Raw genomic sequence first — 14,362 nt, 5'->3', positions numbered from 1 at the left:
CGTCACGAAGGAGCAGCGGCTCTACTCCAAGCTCCCTCCTAATGTCTGATCTCCATACCCTATCTCTAAGGCTGAGCTCAGCCACCTCAGCCAATCCTCTGAGAATCGCCACCTGAACATGATGGAGAGCTTTGTGTGTCCCTGTGAACCTGGGAGCTGTGTTGTCTGGGGCTAAAAACCTTGGTGGGGTCTCCCAAGACAAAGTGGTCCCAGGGGAGGGGCCAGACTAATAGCATTCAAGAAGACCTTAATGAAACGGTATATTCAGACTTTGAGGACCTCACCCAGTATAGGGGACACCGCCCTGTGACCCACCATGCACAGGGACAGGATTCAGGGTTCAGTGCATTGTGTGCAGGGCGGTGCCCCGAGCGTGCTGATCCATGGTGTTGCTGACTAAATTATAACACACCTGTTTACATTTTATCAAGGCTTAAAGTAACATATGATTAAGGGTGTTGCTGCTTTGAATGACTGGCAATCTGCCGATAGTGTCCTTGGCTTCTCAGTCAGACTGATCCCTCGCTCCTCCAAAGCTCAAGCCTCTCACCCAAATGTGGTCACTGACTCCTAAAAAACCAAGATGGCTATGGCCAACATGCAGAACTCAAGGCTTCAAATGGGAGTCCACAAACCAATGGGTGACGTCACGGTAGCATTCATTATTTTTACAGTCCGTGTGCAAAACAACCCTCAAAATGGAAGACAGATTTATCTAAAAGAGAGTCTGAGGATTAAGGTAATAACACACGTGTCAATATCTGAGAAGCATTTCAGAGATGGGGAGAAAATGTTGCTAATAGTTTAGCCTTCTGCTAACCCAAGTCAAAGGTTCACTGCTGCAGCTTCAAGATCACATTTATGTATCAACCGTTAGCCAGATCCTCGAATCTCAGTGTGTATTTCGCCTCAGTGCACACTGCTACAGACCACCTCACCAGAAGGAGAGCAGGCAGCAGCTCTGGAGACATACCTGAGTGGCCACACCCACAGCAGCTCGATTCCAGTCTGCACAAACCCCAGCTCCGGAGGACTGGACAGCTTCAACTCCCCGCTGGATCAGCAAACTTTCTGTTGCTGCCATTACACAGATCTGACCAGGTGCTGCTGCTGGCCACCAGCCCGCTGGGAGGTTTGTACTGACCGAATTTGAGCTGCTACAGTCACTGACCAAAGGTCTGTCTCTGGCACTTCTGCTTGTTCTGCTCCCAGGGAGCTAGCTAGCTAATTCTTGTCTTATTTGTAGTCTGATAAGCCGAGAGAGAACAGGACAAGAAGAGGCTGAAATGAATGAGCTGTGTGCAAACTCTACAATGAATTAAGATCAGATAAATCAGTGTATGGGAAACACTGGGTTACTGTATGGAGCGCGTGCATATGACTGTGGTCGTCTGGTGGGAAGGGCTTAGGATGGAAAGGGGAGAGCTGCTGGAGGGGGGTGTATTTTAACCCCATCTGTAACTACAGCATCAGACCTTTTATCATGGATTCAGTCAGAGCTTCAAATAACGAGTTATAGTTTAAGTTTTCCATGATTTGGGGGAAAGATTTTATACTCCAGTTTAACTTTAAAATATTTAACATCATGATACTAAGTGACATAACACATTCATTCATAAAGAATGTTCCCTCCCTCCCTCTCTGGACATAAGCCTGTAACAAGCATTATGTCAACCATGAGTCACGTGATAATCCTTGTGCAACTTAGCACATACACAGGCACACACACACCTTGCCTCTCGATACTGAAGCACCCGTCTCTCGCTGAGTTACAGGAGAGGACATCCTTCAGCCATGTCATGGGTTTTGTGAGTCTGATGCAGTTCCATGAAATCATGAGACCTGGAACCGAGGAAACCACAAGACTTCTATTAGCTGCACAATCCAACTCCTCTCCTCCATTAAAAGGAAAAGTGTGAGTGGCAGGAAGATGGCAGTTAACAGGTTTTTGAAAGCTTTAGCCACCACAACATGGTGAACTCACCGAGCCAAACTTTATGGGATAGAAAATGTACACAACAATTTTATTAATGGTTTCTGGAAATAGTGACTGTTTGATTATTTCCTCCTTTGAAGCTTTTATTTTCAGGCCCTAATAGTACTCAGATGTGATAAACACGTCGTAAAAGAGAGGGAAGTGCAGTGTAGTAAAAGAGGGTAAGAAAACAAGACGAAGCCCTTTTCTCTCAGACTTTACTAGGAACACAACCAATCCCTTCATTTCACGTTAAAGGGACACTTCACCTCCTAAATGATCATTTGTTTATCAACCTGTGTTACATTGAATTCATAAAAAGTTCTTTGCTTTTCTTGCATGCCTCCAGTGAAGGAAGAATCCAAAAACTGAGAAAATTCTACATGAATTGAAGTCATAGTCAGGTCAAACAACAGGTTGTGTCCAAGCCGGTCCCCAGGCGATAAAACCATGATGCAGAGTGACTGTCAGGATTTTCAGGGGACTTATGGAATATTTCACCCCTCAAATGACCATTTGGATATCAGCTTATCACCCTGTGTTATGTTGAATTCATGTAGAAAGCTTTGTTTCCCCAAACACCTCCACGCTGAACGAAGAATCCAAAAACAATGAAAATTCTTGATGAATTAAAGTCACCAGGGGTCCACATTTAACAACAGCAAAACTATACTAAAATATATTGTTATTATAATTATTGTTATTATTATTAGGATTATTATTAACAGTGGTATTTCTAAGGAAGCAGGACAGATATATAAATCATTTGCGCAGGGAGAAGGGGTGGGATTAGATAAGTTTTGACTTCTTCCCACTCCCTTTTGAACAAACCTTTCACTGGCTGTTGTTGTTGCTTTCTTTCCTTTTCTTATGTTCAAAATAACCCTTCAAATCAAAATCAAATCAATCAATCTGTTTACAAACTCTCACACAACTCGTGCAGTATAATCCAAGTCTCATTTATCCAGTCGCATGCTCAGTACTTCTCAAACAGGCACCCCCTTCTTCATGGGAAACTGAACTAAAAGTGAAACTTATCCATGCTTTCTCCAAAGCCAGACTCCATTGACAAAAACAGTTATTTTACCTTGCTGAATACTGGAGCTGCTGGTCTACTGCTGCCTCGATTAGTTTGTGTATTTATGTTATATTATGACTTAAAATCCGAACTAACCCTCTTAAACACCAAAGCCGCACAATAACACAAACTAACTAACTGATCAAGGCAGTGGTAGACCAGCAGCTCCTGTGTTCAGAGAGGTACAATTGCTGTTTTTGTCAATGGAGTCTGGCTTTGAAGAGAAACTAGATAAGTTTCACTTTTACTTAAGTTTCCTGTCAGAGAGGGCTGTCTGTTTGGGAAGCACCTATGACTAGACAAATGAGACATGGATTAAACTGCACAAGTTGTGTGAGAGTTTGTGAAGAGATGCTTTGATGTAGTTTTGCTGTTGTTGAACGTGGACCCCTGTGACTTTAATTTATCAAGAATTTTCTCTGTTTTTGGATTCTTCGTTCAGCATGAGGTTAATGAGAAAAAAAAAAGAGTCAGTTTTCCGATAAGCTGATATCTAAATGGTGATTTAAAGGGTGAAATATTCCTTTAAATCCCTTGAAAATCCTGACAGTCACTCTGCATCATGGTTTTATAGCCTGGGGACGGGCTCGGACACAACCTGTTGTTTGACCTGATCAGATTGGAGCAGCTGATTAAATCAGAGTGACACACCAATTGTGCCTGACTTAGTGGATCTGTGATTCATTTAGCGACCAGGAGGCAAGGACCATGACTCAGCCAGGGCTGATCAAGCTGTAATGTGATTAAATCACATCCTCTTTCGAGCTGCATATTCCACACAGGTCAGCAGCTCCAAGTGGGCAAAAGGGGGAAGGAAGCAGCTGGCTCACAGGGATGGATTATTTCACCTCATACCTCATTTGATGTCACACATTTCCTTACTGACAGGAATATAAGAATAGAGTAAATGAAGGGAACGTTTTGTTTTAAATTCATGACATTGGCTGATAAGAAAACCTGCAGCCACTGGTTCTAGTTGTTTGACAGCACTGATTGTAGTTTAACTACAACAGTTTACAGAGTTATGAAGTTTTCACAAGATATTTATGGGGCTGTTTGACACCAGCTGCATGTGGACGTGACTACCGAGCTGCAGTGTGAGGGAGGACAGTCTGAGCACAAGTCTGGCATAAGGAACCTCAGGGAAGGTTGGAGCAGAGTGTGAGCTGCATGATGAGCTCGCTGTGCCCTCTGCTGGTGGGCCGAGCTCATGTGTAGACAATAATAAAGTTGTTTGTGTGTGTGCAGAGCGTGTACGGTTTTATCTCATCAAGGTGCAACAGCTGTGACACTGATCTTTACACCGAAACATCCTCTACGAGACAACTTGGGAACAGTTGCCAGGAAACTGTGAGGAAGTATTAAATGTTTACAGGCTGCATGTGTTACGTGCAGGAGTGCTGTTTATCTGGAGGGCAGCGAATGCTTCTTAGTTTGTGCAGCATGTTTTGCACATACACTGTGATGCTTAAGTAATATTAAAGTATAATAACTTTTTATGAGCTTTTTCAATATCATGCTAATATTACTTTCAGTTCTATTTTAGTGACTTATTTTACTAAATGCATTTTACATTTATTATTATTATAATAAGCACCTGTGTTAGCTTTACTCCTTATACACTTTACATTCATTAGTCTGCTGCTTCTATTTTTATGTTGCTGTAATTTTTGAGCAATGTCTTGCAAAAGAATTTCCTAATGAAGTGCTATCTAAAAATACAGGCTCAATTTTTATTTTTTTTTTGTTATTTTATTTATTTTTTGTAACATAATTTTACTTTATTTATTTTTTTAGGTATAGTTAAAGGTACATTCCTTGTTCATGTGTTGAGAAATGATGTGAACATGATTTTAAATTTCATTATGAAATAAAACAGGTCAAACAGAACTGCCTGTGAGTCTAATGTAATTTTAAAAAATTACATTGGGATTTAGCATGTAGTTACAGGGAAAATGCAGCAAGTAACAATTTTGTCTCCAGTATTTTTTTATGATAGTAATAGTAATGGTAATATTTTTATTTATACTGCAGCTTTGAAAAACAAAGTTACAACATACTTTACAGGAGAAGAAAGAAAGAAAGAAAGAAAGAAAGAAAGAAAGAAAGAAAGAAAGAAAAGGAAATACTACCATCTGCTGGCCTAGGCTAGTAATTACAGTATGAACATGTACCCTGCTACAGTAATAAAATAAAATAAAATAAAATGAAATAGAATAAAATAAATATAGTTTTAAAAGGATTTGGTCAGGCCGGCATATATTAATGTTATTAAACTACACCAAGATAAAAACAACACTACAACAGATATTGTCTGTATTATCTTTTTCCAGTGGTTGAATGTAAGCACAATTTTTAATGTTCTTTCCATTTAATGTTATTTTATTCTTCTACTTCGCAATTATTTGGATAATTTACTTTTTTATTCCGGTATTTGAGTTTAATTACCTTGAAGATTCATTTTATTAATATAAAATATAAATCAACTAATATATTAAGATTATAATATTTAATTTAATAATTAAAATGATATAACTAAATAATTAAATAAATTAATTAATTTGGAGAATGTTTTTTTATTAATCAGAGCTGTAAATAATCAGTTGCATCATTACTCACAGATATTGTAAACTGAGACTAAAATATGTGACATCAAATGCATCACTTGTGTCAACAAGCTAATGTGTTGTGTTCTGTATTTGCTGATGTTTATTAAAATAATGAAGCATCAGTGTGTGTCTCTATTAATACCACATACTATAAATGTAGGCAGCAGAGGTTGCAGTGACGTCCACAGTATTAAATCCTTCACTTCACTTGAGTACAGCTAAACCAGCAAAGAAATACAGATACTGTAAATGCAGCTCCACCTTTAACAGCCGCAGCATTAAAGTGATGAATGTGTCTGGAGTGCAGTGCTGCAAAGAGAAACTGAAATTCTACATTCAAGATTGCTAAACTTTAATAGAAAGAGAAAGAGAGATAGAAAGAGTGGTTTTGTAACAATATAAATATTAATGACAGTTGTCTGTTGGAGTAGCATGCCATACAAAGCTCCTCTGTGTCCAGTATGACCAGTAGAGGGCAGTGTGGTGTTTTGGTTTAGTGGAAATGAGCTCTTTCTCGCCTTCTTCTTCTTCGCTCTTTTTTTTAAACATGTTTTGACCCTGAGAAAATTCACCAGCAGACAATAACACCAATAAGTAAAGATATAGTGTAAGTAAGGCTTGTTATTCTAGAGCTCCATGTTGAAGATAGAGTTCATATTTATTTTTTGAGACCTTTTTGAGACATTATAACATCTACTTGAAATATTAAAATTTGGTTAGATCATTAACATCTACATGTTTTTTTTTTTTTTTCATTTTAAAAACAAACACACTTTTTCCCCCTCATGATTTCTCACTAGACTTCTTCACTGTTGCCTTCTTCATCTTTTCTTTCCAATTCATAGAATGTGACACGCCCACTGATGTCATCATGGTTCGAACTATAGAGAAGCCTACTATTTCTTGGTTCCAGCTGAGAACCGACTTTAACGGTTCCAAACCAACTTATTTTTGGTCAAAATACTCTGAACGGTTCAACATTAGGTGCAGGAACCAGAACAGAACCTTTCCAAATCAGATGTTGGCTTATCACCGCAATGCTGTTTCTGTCAACTATGGATACCTGACCATCAGAAATAAATGGACACAAAGAAAAAGGCGTCAATCATTCAGTTTTCCAAAATTTATTGACATGATTTATATAAGAGCAACTTTGACTAAGATAAAAGTTTAAGCTGTGCTTTCTATTTGGCCTTTGGGCCGTTCATCGGCTGGTATGGTGGAATGAGGAACTTCCATGACTCACCCCAACCTGACAGCGACTTGACAGGCATCTGCTTTTTCAGACCACCAGGCCGGACTGAGTATCTCCAAGATTCTGCCCACTCTTCAAAGAACTCATCTTTGTCCTCCACCTTAAGGTTCTTTGCAGGTGCAGCGCCTCTCTTGGGACGTGGTTGGGTTTTACCCAGCAGGTGGCATCCTGGCCACTTCCTCTCTGATTGTTTGTCCTCCAAGTTAGAGAATAAATTGTTCTTCATTTTGATATTGTTTGTTATTATCACCCGAGGATCAGTGGGTTTCGTAGACATAGTTTTGCCTTTGATCTGTGCGCTGGCTGCCTGCCGGAACCGACTGGAGTGTACCCAAACCCTGAAGGTCGCAGGGTTGTTGCTAAAGTTGGTGTTGATATTGTTTGGTTTTCTCTGTCCTCTTGACCACATTACTTTATAGTAGCATGGGTTACCAGAGGACTCCACCCAGGGTTGCTCCAAGTGGGGCATGGGGTTGGCGAGCCTGAACGACATTCCCCACTTAGATCCATGCCCATTGTCAGTGGTATGATGTTGCTGAGTAGTGCCACTCGTGCTTTTCCCAGGTGTCCCTGAAGATCCAGACTGACTCGGTTGATGGTTCAGAAGCGACTCAGCTCTCCATGAAGCGTTCCACTGTTTCTCAGGATATCTTTCCCTGAACATTTGGTTGTCAAAAGACCGACTCAATTTAGAATGGGCTCTTTGTAAGGAAATCCTCTCTCGATGGGGTTGGATCTCCATTAGCACATCCATCCTGTTCTCTCTGGGCACTTGTTCAGATGAGTGCTCTGGGTTGAAGGCAGGCCACCTCCAGGCCTCCCTCCACTGGGTTAAGGAGGGTCGGTCATGGTGGAACTGAGTTTCTGAGAACATCCAGGCCAACTGCCAATCAGATCCATTATACCTCCTCTGTGCCCATGAATTGCCAGAATGGTGGGAAGCCATTAACCTCTGTTGGTTGGTTTGTGCCCTACCCTGGCCAGGTTCTGATTGGCGCTGGCGCCTTAAGAACCTCCATGATTCTTCCCAACTGCGCTCCCCGACTGGCCCGTTCTTAGGGAGTACCACAGGCGCAAAGTGGTTCTGGTCCCATGCACGATCTACACGGATTTGGGGTATGGTGGACCAACCCTGCTGCCAAGTTTCAGGGTCCTGACTCAGGGGCTGACTGGTGAATCTCCATGAGTCTTTCCACTCTGAGGCAGAAGGCGTCACCTCTCTTCCTTCTGCAGATGCCCTGAAAGGCCTTGAAGGGTCAGGCCTCATTCTTCTTCTCTCCATTCTCATTCTGTGTTTCAGAGTTTTCCAGGATTCACTCCATTCTGAGGCAGACAAGACCTTTTCCAGGTGTTTCAGATGAAGCAGTTTAGATTGGGAGAATTCTCTCCTAGGGCGATAGATAAGGTCATGTTTCAGCTGCTCATAGAGTGGGTCTACTTTCTCTGATGTTGAATATTGCTCCTTTGGCTTGTTCTCCACTTTCTGAGCCCCTAGAGCAGTCTCCATCCTTGGTGCAGAGGCCTTCAGGATTTTCTCTATTTCTTCACATGGTTTAGAGTTGTTTTTGGTCACCTGCCAAGACTTGCTCCATTCAGACAAAGCCTCCAATTCATTGCAAAGCTGAAAGTACAGATCTCTGTGCTTCTGCTCACGAGACTCAAGCAAGACATTGAAGAGATATGAATCTCTCAGATGGCTGCGATCATCGTAGGTATCACCGTGATCTTGCCTCAGAGATGGTTCAGAATTCTTATGGTTGTTGCGGACCACCATGGCTGCTCTCCATGAACTGGCCCACTCTGGATTGTGAGATTTTTTAATTTCAGGCAACTTTGATTTGTTGCCGCCATGGTGGTTGATAAGCTTCCAACATTCTTCCCACTCTGAGCTCATCTGTCTATCATTATCCTGCATTTTAGCATCAGACTCATTCATTAGATCATCATGATCTGGGGCAGTGAAATCATCCTCCTCACTTGCTGGCTTGGTGGATTGCCATGAGTCGCTCCACTCGGATGAGCACAAGGCTTCATTGTAGCGCTGAGTCTCCACCAGTGGAGTGAACAATGCAGATTTCGCAGAATTGTCTCCATTTGCTGAAGATGCATCCTCCTGCATACTGTTTTTGTCAAACTTTCTCCAGGACATCTCCCACTCCTCAGGGGGAAGCATCAAGTCTAACTCTTCTGATTCCACCATCCTGTAGTCAGGTTTCTCCCAGAAACGATGGTTAAGAGGATTAATCAGGTTGGGTCCATTCAGCCAAGGCTTGCCTGGTTCGGTGTAAGGTTGCTTGGTAGCAAACATCCAGCACTGGCCCCAGGTGGCAATAACTTCAGTGCCCTCTGCCGGTGGTGGCACGGCTTTGTTGTACTTCCATGACTTACCCCACACCATGGAAGAAGGTTGATTTTGGGCGATGAACATGAGTAATTGTAGCTTTCTTAAACTCTTGTCCTGTCCCTTTTTGTCCCTGAGGTTGGGGGCTGCAGTAGAGTAGCCTTTGCTTGGGACTCCTGGTTTGCCATGTGGTGCTGGACCTCCACCACGAGGAAGAGTAGGAGGAGCCTGGGGTAGCTTGCTCTTCCAGACATTGCTGTCGTCTATCTTTTGCCCAACTGACTTCTTTTTCCTCGTGTCCACCCTTACATAGTTTCCCTGTCTGGCAGCCAAACGACCTGCCCACTCCTTGTTGATACTGTTGAAAAATAAAATCAGAAAAAAGGTAAAAATATGAGCAGATAATATGAGTACATACAAGAACATGTTTTAATGACAGAAAGAAATGGACACTTTAAGTTCCTGGAAACTGTAAATATTTAATGCTGGCCTCATTCTTGCACTAAGAATACTATTACTTCATGTAAGTATAACATCACTATTACCAAAAGATGTGTTGGCGCTTCAGGTCTTAAGGCCACGCTAAATATATTGTGGTCAGTCTTGGCTTGTAGAAGCTTATATTGGTCAAACCCTCATAGCATATAGACCATATATAAAGATAACAGATTTGTCTCGACTTTTTCCAAATGTACAATAATGAAGCCAAAATATACCAGATAGGGGCACTGCCAGTCTCTGCTGTAGTGACTGGGGAGTGGAGCCACATATTGAGGTAAAAAACGCCCAGTGGGCAGTTCCTCTATGATTGTTTCTAGTTCTCATAGTGCAGACACAACAAAAAGGGGGGTTCTTAGAGCTATCAAAAAATTTCCTCCGGTCTGGAAATGCCTGATAATGATGCCACATCCCATCAGATAATATGACCTATATCATGGTTTATGACCTATACTGCTGCCAGCCAGCAGGGGGCCATCAATAATTTGGCTTCACTTTTAGGGAGCTTTCATCACCTCCATCTTTATATCCAGTCTATGCCTCATACATTGTGTTGTCTTCTGTAACAGCTGTACAGTGACAGTATGTATGGTGTATTAATATCCACAGAGGAAGTCTAAATGTGTGAGGCAGTGGCAGGTTGTATGACTGCACTGTTTATATTTAGGCCTGTGGTGAGAATCTGTGCAGGGTGAGGTAATGTGATGCACAGATGCTACAGTAGAAATACTCGCTGACAGCACTTCAGTAAAACCACACTGTTTACATGTTCGTACAGAAAAAGAAACTGCCTTTATTTCTCTTTGTAACTCTGCATAAAATATACAATCATGGAATGGGGGGACAGAGTAGTCTTGACTTTAGTAACAGCACTGAAATGACATCTGTAATAAACAGGGAAGCCGGGAGGATGGGATCATGGGTGTGACGTTGTTACGTTGACGTGTTATGTCTGCGACCCATCATTGGAAATTTAAAAAGTAGCTGATAGCAGTTAGCAGCTAACTCAAAGAGGAACAGCAGCTGAAAATGTCCGCGAACTGGGAGACAATGAAGTCCAGGAGCTCCTTACCCTCTGAGCAGAGGACGAGATCAGCTGCCATTTCTGACAACAATGGTAAATGATTGTTATTGACATGTTAATCTCATTGTTATTGTTTCACACTAGAGGCCAACGCCGGTGTGTTACAGTTCATACTCATCATGCCTCTTTTGCTTCTGTGATGCTGGCATGCAACCTAAAAATTACGAACTGGGACAGCTTGATGCTGCTGTTGTTTGGTTCTGTGTAAAAAAGCAAAGGTGTTGTAAAGAAGGGACTATGTAGCGACTGTATACCAGGATTTCTGCCAATATATCTATATCAGTAAATCCTAAACACTGGACCTTTACAGGATCTCTAGGTTTCTAAATAAGTTGATATTCCAGCAAACCACTTTTAACCAGTCACATATTTTTTTAAACACATTTGTTCGTTATTATATGAACTGGGAAAAATACAGAAATATAAACAGAGTATATATAAATATAGGTAGAATCTATTGAAAATCTCACTTTAAAGTGATTTAAAACATGGCCACAGAAAATCCTGGTCTTTAATGTAGAGACAATAATGGATAATGTATTTGGCAGAATCAAACCAATGGTTGTCTGAAATCAATCTACACCTGACTTCTAGCTTTAGAAATAGTTAGCAGATATATAAAGTAGACTCAGGCTAAAACATGAGGAACAACATTGATACTGTTGGGTTTAAATGTCCTATGTTCAGATTACAGATTGACATTTATGTACACATCACCATGACCGAACCTTGTATTGGCTGTCTGATGTACTGCACAGTAACTCCACCCTGAGCTTCCCTCCCTTGGTGTTGAGTGTCGACTGTAAAAACACTATTTGTGTCACTTTGTCCAGCTATTCATTACCTCCCCAGTAAATCTGTTCAGCTGCCAAAGCTGCCCAAAGGGTCGTGACACATAATCCATTCCAGCACATGTAGCTCATGTCTGAGCTCTGGTTAACTGCCAAGCGGTCAGTATGTGGATGGATCCAATTTCCTTCACATGACACCTCAATTTTCACCTCTTTGGACGCAGAAATCATATTTGTCAGCAGAAGAAGTGATCTGAGATACACGTCCAGACGAAACAAAAACATTTGACAACCTGCTGTGACTCCGTCAGTCATTATCCTCTCCTGTAATTTCAGAACCCACCATGTCACCAGTATATATACATACTGGACTATACATATTACCAGCTGAAGCGTTCCCGCCTTCTTCTTCTGTTACCCTGCCTGCCTTGTTTCTAATCCTCACCTGCTTTTTTTGGACTTGGATGCCTGTTTTAAGTGTCCGTCAGTTACTGAATACAGATTACATGGCAGTTAATGTAATTAGTAAAGTAATCCATTGGATTACAAAAACATGAAATCTAATTTAAATACTTTTAGATTACCTCAAAACCACATGTTGAAAATTTTGCACAGTAAACACGATGTGAATTTTCATGTTGTGTTACTTGTGCAAGTTTGAACGCTAGAATATTTCGTGTTGACTTGCTTCATACATGCATGAAATTGCTGAATGAATAAATGAACTTCTGCCGGTATGTCCTTGGCATCATATGTCACCGGAGGATCTCAATGCTGATTGGGTATTAGGTCGCTGAAGTTCAGATTTTTCAACTCTTGCAAATAAGCGTATGATGCGAAATCAGGCTACTCACTTCATTTGCGCCACTTGATTTGTGTCATTCGCATCATGTGCGTCATTCTCGTTACTTCTATTCCGTTATTTAGTCTCAGCAGTAGTACGAACTACACCCTCCAAACCTCCGAGCACCTCTCTAAGACAGTTAAAACAAAGACTGAAGATGAGGACCTTCATAAAGGGAGGGTTTAACACAGGACTGCATTCGTTTTAGCAACATGCACCTGGTAACTGAAAACTGAGTGTATATTAAAGGACCAGACTCAGCTGTACACCCTAAAAAAAGATTCATGGGGTTAGTGGATCACGTTTAAAATAACATTCAAAAACATTCTCAACAGTTTTGAGTAGATGGAATTAAAAAAATAAGTTAGAATATCTTAAATAAAATCATCACAATTTTTGGAGAAATATTAAGTTGATTCAACTTCAATAATTTTTTTGAGGTCAAAGCAAATTATATTGGTTGTACTAAATGAATTGAGTTGTTGTCAGACTCATTTAATAATGCCAGAGTTGGAACTACTTAAAAATATGCATGCAAATTCCAAACTTAATTTTTTAAAGTTGAACCAGTGGATTCTTCTTTAGAGTGCAGTCTAAAAAAATTTTCATGGGGTTAGTGGATAATGCTTACAAAAATATGTTTTGTTTCATTAACACGTTTTAGTCAGTAAAAAAGTTATTTTAAGAAGTCGGTCAAAATCAAAAATATTTTTGACATTTTTGAGTAGGATGGAATTAAAATAAATATTAAGTTGGTTCAACTTAATTAAATTTTTTGGAAATCAAAGCAAATCATGTTGGCTGTACTAAACTAACTGAGTTTGTCAGATTATAAAAGGCTCACAGGACTGACTCAATAATGCCAGAGTTGGAACTATTTAAAAATATGTATGCATATTGTTCCCTTAAATTTTTTAAGTCATACTTTAGAGTGTAATTTAAGGGTGCTGGATGAGTGGTCAATTTTATCGACATTAATCTGTAGAGTATATCAGTCATAAAAACAGTCAGAGACTATACATATATACATTTAAGATTTGACCAAGATCTTGGACAACGGGGGTGAGTTTATTTATTTTTACAAATTTTTATTATTCAATTTTAAATTGTCTCTATGTTACATATTTAACTTCTGCACTATTTTGTCTGTGGTGTTGAGCATATGATATTAAACAAACTTTAAACCTGAAACTACTGGATATCTATCTACTGAAAAAATGTTTCTGCAGAAATTAGGATTCTATAAAGACCAAGCATTTATTTTAAAAGAGTTCTTAAGGAGTTGCAGAGAGCATGTGCACACAGAGACAGATAAAGTTTCAGTGCTTACGAGGGCAGAGCGCTCTTCTCTCTTCGTTCCTGCTCCATCAGCTTCTTCTGCTCATACTCCTTCTCTCTGATCTCCCAGACGTTCTTCATGATCGAGGCGTCGCAGCCGACCACCTCGGGGTTCTTGTCGTTAGACATCTTCAACACCTTCTCCAAACTCCCTGCACACACACAGAAAGAGATGAAGAGTTATTGTTCTGTCCACATGCTGTCACATCATATCCACAGAGGTGGAGGTCATGTACCTTATAGTGGTGATGCTGTATGTCTGTGTGGAGATGCTGCAGGCAGCTCTGCTCTTATATACTGTCACTCTGAGGGTCATTAACCTGCTGTTGGATGTTTGAGGGGCTGTCCTGACTAAAAATATAACACCCTCCAACACTCAGAGAGAGGGAGAGGAAGACCCACCGCCCCTCCACATGCCTACAACATAACTGTTGGTGTTGCTCCAATCTGTGATGCAGCTTTGGTACCTCGACATGACCTACATGTATGTACTTGGCTTACAGCTCCCACATAGCAAAACTGCTGTGGCCCAGATGCGGCACACGCTCC

The 14,362-nt window shown here is 40.8% G+C and overlaps 1 protein-coding gene across 1 annotated transcript; it reads right to left on the bottom strand.

Annotated features, from left to right (window-relative positions):
- Positions 1-6,802: 6,802 nt before the first annotated feature.
- LOC126395744 (uncharacterized) lies at positions 6,803-14,114 on the bottom strand. The gene is made up of 3 exons (XM_050053436.1): positions 14,050-14,114; positions 13,806-13,965; positions 6,803-9,616 (listed from the first exon to the last, which is right to left on the bottom strand). Exons 2-3 carry the CDS (start codon positions 13,940-13,942, stop codon positions 6,847-6,849), a joined length of 2,907 nt encoding a protein of 968 aa, XP_049909393.1. The 5' UTR covers positions 13,943-13,965; positions 14,050-14,114; the 3' UTR covers positions 6,803-6,846.
- Between the last annotated feature and the right edge of the window lie 248 nt (positions 14,115-14,362).

This window comes from Epinephelus moara, chromosome 9, assembly GCF_006386435.1.
Source record: "Epinephelus moara isolate mb chromosome 9, YSFRI_EMoa_1.0, whole genome shotgun sequence".
NCBI lineage: Eukaryota > Metazoa > Chordata > Actinopteri > Perciformes > Serranidae > Epinephelus > Epinephelus moara.
The sequence above is the reverse complement of the archived record's forward strand: the minus strand, read 5'-3'. Positions and strand labels throughout refer to the sequence as shown.